Below are 10,578 nucleotides of genomic sequence, written 5' to 3' on the forward strand. Positions count from 1 at the left end.
CTGCGGCCCTCAGGCCAGTCTTTCATTGTTTCTGTTCAGACATTCCTCTAGGTCATATAGCCCTGGTATACAAGTTGCCATCCTGCGGTCACTTGTGGTTGCTGTGAGGCTGAACACTGTGACACGGATGTGTCAAATGCGTTAATGGTTGGCTACCCAATGCAGACAGAGAGTGGGGTGGAGCTCCCCGAATAAAACAAGCGTGGAAGGAGAGTGGCATCCACTTCCATAACAGCTTGCCTCCGAAAACCCTATGAACTTTGGAGAGAGGATGAAAGGCACCCAAGCGTAGAGGACTCTCCTTCATAGGATCGCTATGAGTCGCCTGTGACTTGGTGGCACTTAACAACCACAACAACAACAACAACAAGATAGACATACATTTTTAATTACATTTTGGTGGTTGTTGCAAAGTTGTTTATGTCACGCCATTCGCCAAAAATGTCCATTTCTCTTGCATAGTTTGTGACACTGTTTACCTTGGCCAAGCTGCACACACTCCACTTCCGTGGGTGGTTACTTTTTTTATCACCAAAACCAACAAGTGTCTGTGATCTGTGGAAGAGTCTCCCTCCTTTCCACAAATCTTCCATGTGGCAGCACAAGGAAGGCCAGTTTCTGTACACACACTATTCTTTGTATGTACAGTTGTTCTTGGCTTTTTATAAAGGTGAGGTCATGCAATATTTGTCCTTTGGTTATTGACTTATTTCACTCATACACATTATAAGAAGTTTCAAAGACTCTTCATTATTCTTTATGGCAGCACAGTGTTCCATAGTATTCGTTTCTTCATCATCTGTTGATGGACGTGTAGGTTGTCTTCAGCTTTCTGCCATGTGGATAGCACTGAAATGAACATTTGTGTACATATGACTATTCATGTCCTTCTATCAGGTGTTTTAAGTAAAATGTAAGTACTGGATCAAGTTGTTTTATTTCTAATTTTGTGAGGAATCATTACACAGTTTTCCATTATACAATACCATCAGGAATGTATAAAGGCTATGATCTCTCCAGATCCTGAATTTGCTTTTTGGTTTTTGTTTGTTTGATTTTAAAAACCAGTCCTTTAAGCAGATGTGAGATGTTGTGAGTTGTAGCTTTTCAATGACTTCAATGGCAGTTAATCACATGGAAGGAGATTGCCCATCTTTCTCCCGCTGAGTAGCTGGTAGACTTGATCTGTGTGCCTGTGGGATTGCAGCCAGTTTCTTACCACTAGGCCACCAGAGCTCCTCCAATGATCCTTCGCATCTTCCCATATGTTTGCTGGTTTTTTCCTGGGTTTTTGTTGGTGAAGTGTCTATTCATGTCCTTTCTCCATTTTAGAAAACACGGGTTGCTTGCTTGCCTTTTTTTGGTTGAGGAGCTCCCTAAATATTTTAGAGAGTGGACCCGTATAGGATATCTTGTTCCTGGAAACTTTTCCCAATCCTCAGTTGCCCCTTTATACTTCCGATAAAGACTTCTGATGAGCACAAGCACCCAGCATTCACGACATCCTTGTTACCTAATTTGTTTCCTACTGCTGCTTATATGCTTTTAATTTTGTGTGATCATTTATGTTTTAAAGAAATTTGGACACACAGTTTTGTCTCTTAGTTGACATAACATTTTTTCTTAGCAAGACAATTCTCACTGAAGTTGATTTACAATAACTAACACTGTATACACATGCAGACTCTTGGGTTTGGTTCTTGACTACAGCAACAGTAACTACTGCAATAATGTGATTCACATTTTTGGTTTCTCAGTGGCCATCAAAGTTACATTTATACTTAACAGCTGCCTCCTGGAGGGTTACAGGCACTGGCTGCTACCTATGCAATTTGAAATCCTAGTATGATACACAGTTGATTCTGGGACAACGTGGGTTTGAATTGCAGGGGCCCAATCACACACACCATTTTTTTTACCTTTGTTCCTATTTTGATGACTTCAGGGATTGCTTGTTGTTGTTGTTAGCTATTGCTGAGTCATGCATGACTCATAGCGACTCTATGAACAACAGATCTGAACCCTGTAGTATCCTGGCATTTCCACTGTCTCTGATACTGATACACAATAGCCCATTTGCTGTGTCCACTTAAAATGCCACCTATTGCAAATATCTCTGGGTGAGCATGTAATTTGTTCCCATTAGTGGGCCTGAAGAGCTCAAACCTATACAACTGTGCTGTAGTCTATTAAGTATGCAAGAGCATAAAAAAAAGTTTGCAACTGTGTGAACATGACTAAAACGTGGTTCAGTGACACAAAACAAGTACCTGCTGTAGGAAAAATGGCACCAGCTGACTAGCTCGAGGCAGGGTTGTCACAAACCTTCAACTGTACAGAATACAGTATCTGCAAAGTTCAATGCAGCAAAGTGCAATGAAACAAGAAAGACTTGCATCTGTAAGACAACTAATATGTAATTTCATCTTTTATTTATAAGTCCTCAAATATTTCCATTATGAAATAGCCTGAAGGTAGATCCATTATAAGTTACTTTTAAAATGAAAAATAAAATGCAAAAGAAAAAGAGCAAAGAATTTTTCTATCACCTATGTGCAATTAAGAATCCTTACCATTACATCATCCTGTGCTCATGATCTACATTAGAAAGGCTCAACTTCCATTTAAAAAGAATATTGGAGAATGGGGGCAATTTCCCTTTCTAATATGACAATTGGGGATAATAAATTTCATGTTCTTTGGGTCTGTAAATACCTTATATAGTCAGACAAAAAGAGTGTGGAGTACTGTAATTTTCTCTGCTTAAATGTTAGAAAAGGCTTTTTGATAATAGAATTACTAGAAAGAATCACAGCTTTATATTTGCTACTTTGAGGAACTACCTGATTTCCATCACAAGGACATTATTTTTTTCTGGGAAAGAGGAATATCTACTAATGTAAGGATCAGTTGTGGGCTGGGAAAGGATTCATAGACAACAACTCTTTAAAACCCCCAGGCCTTGGGCCTTATGAATTTCTCCATGGGATGAGGGAAAAGAAATGGTAACTGGGACCCGGGAGACACAGGAAAATCAGCCACGTCGTGATGTGGGCAACGGATGTTGGAGTAAAACTCCTGATGAAATGGAAGATGTGAAGGGGAGCATGTATGGCCCTGCACTGAGTTGGCTGAAAGGGCCTGAGTCTTCAATGGGAAAGCATATGTCCTCTGACCAATAAGCATCACTCACACATGGCTAAGGGAAGGGAGGGCTTTCTAGATGACTCCACGAGAGATTTTCACCAGAAACCCTGAATTTAGTGTTAAACAAACAAACAATCAAACATAAGGCAGGCCCACATGTTCAGGATGCAACTGTGCTCCACGGGGTCTTTGGCTGCTGATTTCTCAAAGGCAGTTTGCCATGCTTTTCTTCCAAGATGGTTTTGGGTGGACTGTGAGAGCCAACCTTTCAGTTAGCAGGCTACGGCTTAATCACCTGCACTACCTCAGAACACTGTAATATTAGAGCTTGTTATACCTCCAAGAGTAAGCTGAGGGTGACTGGAGCAAAGAGTGAGGTCATCCTGATATGTGGACATCCTGGATTTAAGCAAGAAGGCAAGACGGTTAGAAGATTTAGAGAATGGAAGTGGCTGGGATTATTATTTCTAAATAATGAGATGGGCACTCTCACTAAGTAAGTGTCTAACTAAGTGAACATCTTCACCGTGTTTCCAGATCTTGAAGAAGATTACGGTCACCCACTGCTTCGTACAGGTCTATACTCTCCTACAAAGGCATTCCCTTGGCCTGGACATCTTGAAAAGGACATAAGAACTTGTGTGGACATTGCAAATTCTGGAAGGCAGCTTTGGCACACAGGAAAAAGGGGTTTTGAGAGAACTGGGAGGATATTTCTTTTTCCTTAGCAACTGGATTTTAGCCACTAAAGTCATCATTGATTTCATATGGTGCATTTAGAAAAAGAACTGTAAACTGAATGCCATGTTCTGGTCACAGTCATTCTTTGTGGTCACAGTGTAATCTTACAGAGCTCGTCCAGCAGAATGAGGACAATCCATCTTAATCCCACTAGTGCCGGTGACAGTTGCTGGTACATAATAAGTGCTAAACTAAACAAATAGATGCATTTAATTTATCAACCAACCCCTGCTTCATAATCTGCAAAATTGGCAGATACAGAAGAATGTAATGGAATAGCATTTGAGCCAGAGCCTATGGTGATGAAGGCAGAAGTTCAAGCTGCTTTGAAGGAAATAGCAAAAAATAAGGCCCATGGAATAGATGCTGCCATGGATGTGCTCACCAAGTTGTGCCAAGAAATCTGGAGAACAACCACTTGGACAACTGACTGGAAGAGGTCTATATATGTTCCCATCCCGAAGAAGGGCGTCCCAACTGAGTGTGGAAACTACAGAGCAATCTCATTGATTTCACATGCAAGCAAGATTCTACTGAAGATTATCCAAAAACGACTGAAACAGCACATCAGCAGAGAACTGCCATAAGTCCAGGCTGGGTTTAGAAGGGCTCGTGGTACTAGGGATACTGCAGCTGATGTTAGATGGATTTTAGCTGAACGCAGAGAATACCAGAAGAATGTCTGTCTGTGTTTCATTGATTATACAAAGGAATTTGACTGCATGGATCATAACAAACTGTGGCTTACTCTGAGAAGAATGGGAATCCCAGAACATTTAATCGTGCTAATGCAAAACCTACCAATACTTGGACCAAGAGGCAGTAGTCAGAACAGAGCAGCGCAACACTGCATGGTTCAAATTTGGGAAGGGTATACGCCAGGGATGTGTCCTATCTCCATACCTTTTCAACCTGTATACAGAGCAGATTATCCGAGAGGCTGGGCTCTATGAGGAGAAGCATGGCGTTAGATTGGTGAACGATCTATCAACAATCTGCGTTATGCAGATGACACAACCCTACTCGCTGAAACTGAGGAGGACCTCATGTAATTACTGAAGAGGGTCAAGGACTGCAGCCTTCAATATGGACTGAGGCTCAATGTCAAGAAGACAAAAATTCTCACCACTGGACCAATCGGTAGCATCAAGATGGATGGTGAAGAGATTGAGATTGTTCACAGCTTCAGTTTGCTCGGCTCCATGGTCAACACTCTTGGCACCAGTAGCCAGGAAATAAAAAAAACATATTGCAATGGGAAAGTCTGCTGTTAGGGACCTCTCTGAAGTACTCAAGAGCAATGGTGTCTCTCTGGAGACTAAGGTGCGCCTGATACAGGCCATGGTCTTTGCAATCGCTTGTTATGCATCTGAGAGTTGGACAATAACTAGGGAGAAGGAGAATTTATGCCTTTGAGCTGTGGTGCTCGAGAAGAGTATTGAATGTACCATGGACTGCCAAGAAAACAAACAGATTCATCCTAGAGAGGGTTAAACCAGGCTGCTCCTTGGAAGCAAGGATTCTGGGGGTTCGTCTGACATACTTTGGAAATGTTGTAAGGAGAGACAGGTCTTTCGAGAGGGACATCATGCTGGGTAGAGTAGAGGGACAGCGCAGGAGGGGAAGACCCTCTATGAGGTAGAGTGATTCAGTGACTGGGGTAATCGGGATGGGTGTGTCAGAGGCAATGAGATTGGCACGGGATAGAGCAGGGTTTAGGGCTGTTATGAGTCGCAAACGACTTGACCACACATAACAACAACAACAACAACAGTTTTTCTATACAGATATGTATATAGAGTAGAAAAAATGAGAAAAATCATGCAAAAAAAGTTTAAAAACCCCACACCAAACAACCCACAAACATTATAGATGTTGCTACATACTCAAAACAATCCGCTAGAAGCACAGTCTAGAACTTATAGATGTACAAAAAGGTATGAGATTTTTCTGTTCTTCACCTTGCCAAGGAGAGGTAAGCATGTTTTTCAAGAGTTGAACATGAGACTGACAGGTCATTAAGGCAATCTGGGATCCCACAGCAGCTGAAGCTGTACCTACACAGACAGTTCAATGCATTTACTTGCACTGAAATTTGCAGTTTATTAAAAATGCTGGTATTATATTTTAGGGCATTATTTTTATCGTAGGAATATGCAATGAGGGTTGTAGAGTGGATTATATTTGGGGCTAGGGGGTGGGGTTTGGGGAGGTGCGGGGGGGGGGTGATTGTGTACCAATGAGGGAGTTTTTCTTTTGCTTTTCAAGGAGAGGAGCAAATGGGGGGGGGGGGGGGAGGGGTTTGTGTGGGGAGAAGGGTGCAACAATGAATGAATGGAATCCCAAAATCCCTGTGGATGTTCATTGAAATGAAAAATAAACAACCTAAATTTAAAAAAAAAAAAAAGAAGGAAAAAAATGCTGGTCCAATATCCTCTTTGGACAGCAAGACTTTCCAAGGAGGATACTGGTCCATATGGAAATCTGGTCCCAATCTGGAAACAGTGGGATCAATGGTGAGGCTTGGTTGAGGTGGGCTACATGGTCTCACTGAGCTTTCCTTCTGTCTCCTGTTACTCCTCCCTTTTGCAATGCTGTGGCTGAGGTGAAAGGTGCCCCACGTGGTTTCCCTGAGTACAGCCTTCAGTGACTGCAGTCAGGAGTGGAGAATGTGACAGCTTAGAACAATGACATATGAAGGCCTGAATAACACAGTCCAGTGGTCTTTAGGGAGTGGCTGGAAGTAGAAACCCTTAAGTTTGAGGTTTATTTAGCAAACAGCAAAGAGAGTCTTAATGACAAAGAGGTAAATACTAAATGCTGAAAAGAGGTATGGACAACCTTCCAAACACTTCTGGGATTTCTTTTCCCCCTTTCAATCTTTATGATCACACTGGCAACATTTAAGAAATGAGGTAATCTTGGCTTGGATATGCAAAAGACCTTCTAAAAGCAACTTCAGTACATCAACTTTAAGACAAAGGCAGTGATATGCTATTTATGGTGAAGCAAGAGACCAGAATAGTTGTGAGCCTCCTAAGGTCTGGCCCTGGGAAGTGCACGCTCTTGGCTTCAGTTCCAGACACTGAAGTAGTGCTCAGAACTCATTTCTTCAGAGTGTATCTATTTTCTCATATCCCAGTTATCCCCACTCCATGTGGAACCCCTTCTTACCTGCTTCTGCTCTTCTCCTAGGCCATCCCACATGGAAGCTACAATTTTCGAGACTTCACCAAAGGTAGCATTTGGGTTCTGGCCCTTGATGGCGGCTTGGGTGTCCCGAAAGAACAGTGCGTAGGCAGACACAGGCTTCTGGGGCTCGTTCGGGTCCTTCTTCTTCTTTTTCTTGGGGGTTTTAGGTTTCTTACCCATGTCAGAGGCAGGCCGCTTCTCTCCGCCATTGATCTGAAATAAAAACCAAAGAGGAATTAGGGGAAAAAACCCCACACAACAAATCTCAAGTCAAAAAACAACCTTCTAGCTGCTAGTGAATCATTGTGCTACATTATGACACAAATGGACAGAACTGGGCTCCCCAGGGTTTTTAATGACTTGGAACTTTCAGATGTAGATCACCAGACCCTTCTTTCAAGTCACATCTGTGTGGACTCAAGTCCCTACTCCAATGGCAGTCAAACACTAACCCATTTGTATCATTCAGGGAATTAGAGTTGGCTGTTGTTTTTCAGTGCCAATGAATTTAGTACGATCCACAGTGACCCGATGAATAACAGATATGAATCCTGTTCTATCCTGTGCTATCCTCACACTTTTTATGACACATTAGAGCCTGTTGTGGCAGTCACTGTCTCAAGTCATCTGCTTGAGGATCTTCCTTTCCTTCGTTGACCCTCTGCCTTTCCAAATATCATGTCCCTCTCCAAGAAATAGCCTTTCCCAGTAATGTGCCTGAAGTATGTGAGATGACGCTTCAACGTCTTTGTCTCTATGGAGCACTCTGGATGCACTTTCTTCAAGACATATCTGTTTGTTCTCTTTGCTGTCCAAGGGATGTTCAGCGTGCTCCTCCAATGCCACAGCTCAAAGGCATCAATTATTCTTCTGTCATCCTTATTCATTGCCAGATCTCATATGCACAGCAAGTGATCAGAAAGACATGGCCTGAATCAGACACACCTTAGTCCTCAAACTGACTTTGTTGTAGAATTACAGAAAAACTCAGAAAATCCAGGGCAAAATCAGATTGTTGTTTTCCTTACACACAGACACACCCACACACTTCATACAGACATCTCTAAGTGGCACTTGGATTTGCTACTGTTGTCTTTTGTTCAGAGAAAGCATTCCATTGCATGATCACTTGCTTATTCCTTCTTCTACCACAGTTTATATAGTTTTAAAATAGTTTTGTTGATTTTTTTATAGTGTAATAACACTACCAACTGTTCTTACTTACCCGGCTCCTCTCCTTTCCCTCTTTCACATCACAATGACATGAATTTCTCCTGCACTAACCTGTTGGATAACAAGCTAACATGTTTTCTTCTGAATTCATCTTGTATTATTAATTATGTTTTTACAAATTGCAGTGAACAACACATCCAGTGAGTGACGTTAAAATGGTTATTAAACTTTGAACTTAGGTTAGCAATGCAGTGGCTTCCACTCATTCACTCATGGAGTTGAATTGATACAGTTGATCATCCAGTAGATTTTTGGGAGTTTGTAAATCGTGCAAGAGGATCTTTCCCATCTTTATATTGTGGAGCTTCTGGTGGATCTGAGTGGCGTAAGAGGCACTGCCCTTGACTTAGCAGCACAACGTCCTACAGATCATGCCTGTGGAGCTCCGACCATGGTGGGAAGAGTACAATAGTCTAAATCATTGTTGCTGTTAGGTGCCTGGAGTCAAATACAACTCAGTGATCCCATGAAAACTGATCTGAGCCTTCTCCTATCCTGTGCCACCCTCACCATTTCTGATACGTTTGATCTCAGTGCTGCAGTCTCCATGTCAATCCATCTCTATGGGGTCTTCCTCTGTTTCCCTGACCCTCTATCCTTCCAAGCATTTTCCAATTTTCCAAGGAACAGCCTCTTCTAGCAACGTGTCCAAAGTATGAGAGATGAAACTTTGCCATCCTTGTCTCCAAGGAAGTCTCTGGCTGAGTATCACGGGAACTGCTGGTCAGTGCTCCCCAACAGAACTTTCTGAAATAATAAGAAGTCCTATAATCTGCACTATCAATACGCAGCTGAGATACACATGAATGTGACAAGTGCGAATAAAGAACTGCATTTAAGTTTGCTTTCATTTTAATTGAAATAGTCCGATGTAGCAAGTCCCTATGATACTAGACAATGCATCTCTAGAAACTAGATTCTAGGTCTTAGGAAACACTGGCCTATGTTACATTTAGTTGGAAAATAGAACCCATTTTCCTTAAACACAAATATATCGATAATTTGTTATTCTAGTGTAACAGGAAAGTATCATCACTGAACAAAATTAAGAAACCTACATTTGAATCTCCTCCTCGTCAAACCTTCCCTTCCCCAGCCACTTCTTTTTTTTTTAATAATTTTAATGCACATTTACAGAGATTTTGGATTTCCATTCATTCATTGCTGCACTTCTCTCCCCACCCAGCCTTCCGCCCCCAGTTCGCTCCTCTCTTTGAAAAGTAAAAGAAACACTCCCTCCCTGGTACACAATCCCAGTGTACCGAGCACCGCTCCCACCGTCCCAAGTACATTTCACTATGAAACCTTAATTAAGGACTCTTGTGATAACCATAATACCCTATCATACATCGCTTTTAAATTATTCTTTCCCTCATCTGTTTCAGTGCAGTATACACAATTTATCCAGTTTTTCTCAGTCTTACCCCAACCCTGATATCAGTCCCATTTTACAGAAGTGGCATAATGCAATATTTGTCCTTTTGTGACTGAGATATTTCACTCAGCATAATGTCCTCCAGGCTCACCCATTTTGAATAATATTGCGTGAGTTCCTTGTTTTTCAATGCAGCGTAGTATTCCATTGTGCGAATATACCACAGCTTCTCTATACATTCGTTTGTTGATGGGCCCCTGGGTTGCTATTGCGAGAAAAGCTGCAATAAACATGGGTGTGCATATATCTGCTTGGATGTCAATTATGGTTGTCAGTTATGGTCTGTTTGGGGTATATTCCCAGTAGTGGAATTGCTGGGTCAAATGGTATCTCTATCTGCAACTTCTTGAGAAAGCGCCATACCACTTTCCACAGTGGTTGCACCATTTTACACTCCCACCAACAGTGAATAAGGGTTCCAAATTCTGCACAACCTCGCCAGCATTTGTTGCTTGCTGTTCTGTTAAATTTTGCTATTCTGACTGGGGAGAGATGATACCTCATAGTTATTTTGATTTGCATCTCTCTTAGAGCTAGGAATTTTGAACATTTCTTCATGTACTTGTTGGCCATCTGAATGCCTTCTTTGATGAAGTGTCTGTTCATATCCTGTGTGCATTTTTCAATTGGATTATTTATCTTTATCTTGTTGTGGTGCTCAAGTATTTTATAAATTCTAGATATACGTCCCTTATCAGACATATGCACCAACAACCAGAGCCAAGAAAGAGGAGATAGAAGATTTTTACCAACTCTTACAATCAGAGATCGATCGAACATGCAATCAAGATGCATTGATAATAATGGGTGACTGGAATGCAAAAGTTGGG

The 10,578-nt window shown here is 41.7% G+C and overlaps 1 protein-coding gene across 1 annotated transcript in view; it reads right to left on the reverse strand.

The window, feature by feature from the left end:
* Nucleotides 1–10,578, reverse strand: part of TOX (thymocyte selection-associated high mobility group box) — a 538,067-nt gene that overhangs the window by 76,390 nt on the left and 451,099 nt on the right. The window contains exon 5 of the mRNA XM_006899231.1: nt 7,063–7,293. Coding sequence (XP_006899293.1) covers nt 7,063–7,293 — 231 coding nt within the window. The remainder of the gene's footprint in view (nt 1–7,062; nt 7,294–10,578) is intronic.

The sequence above is a fragment of the Elephantulus edwardii genome, unplaced genomic scaffold (genome assembly GCF_000299155.1).
Source record: "Elephantulus edwardii isolate Elephantulus edwardi_28Jun2011 unplaced genomic scaffold, EleEdw1.0 scaffold00248, whole genome shotgun sequence".
Lineage (NCBI taxonomy): Eukaryota > Metazoa > Chordata > Mammalia > Macroscelidea > Macroscelididae > Elephantulus > Elephantulus edwardii.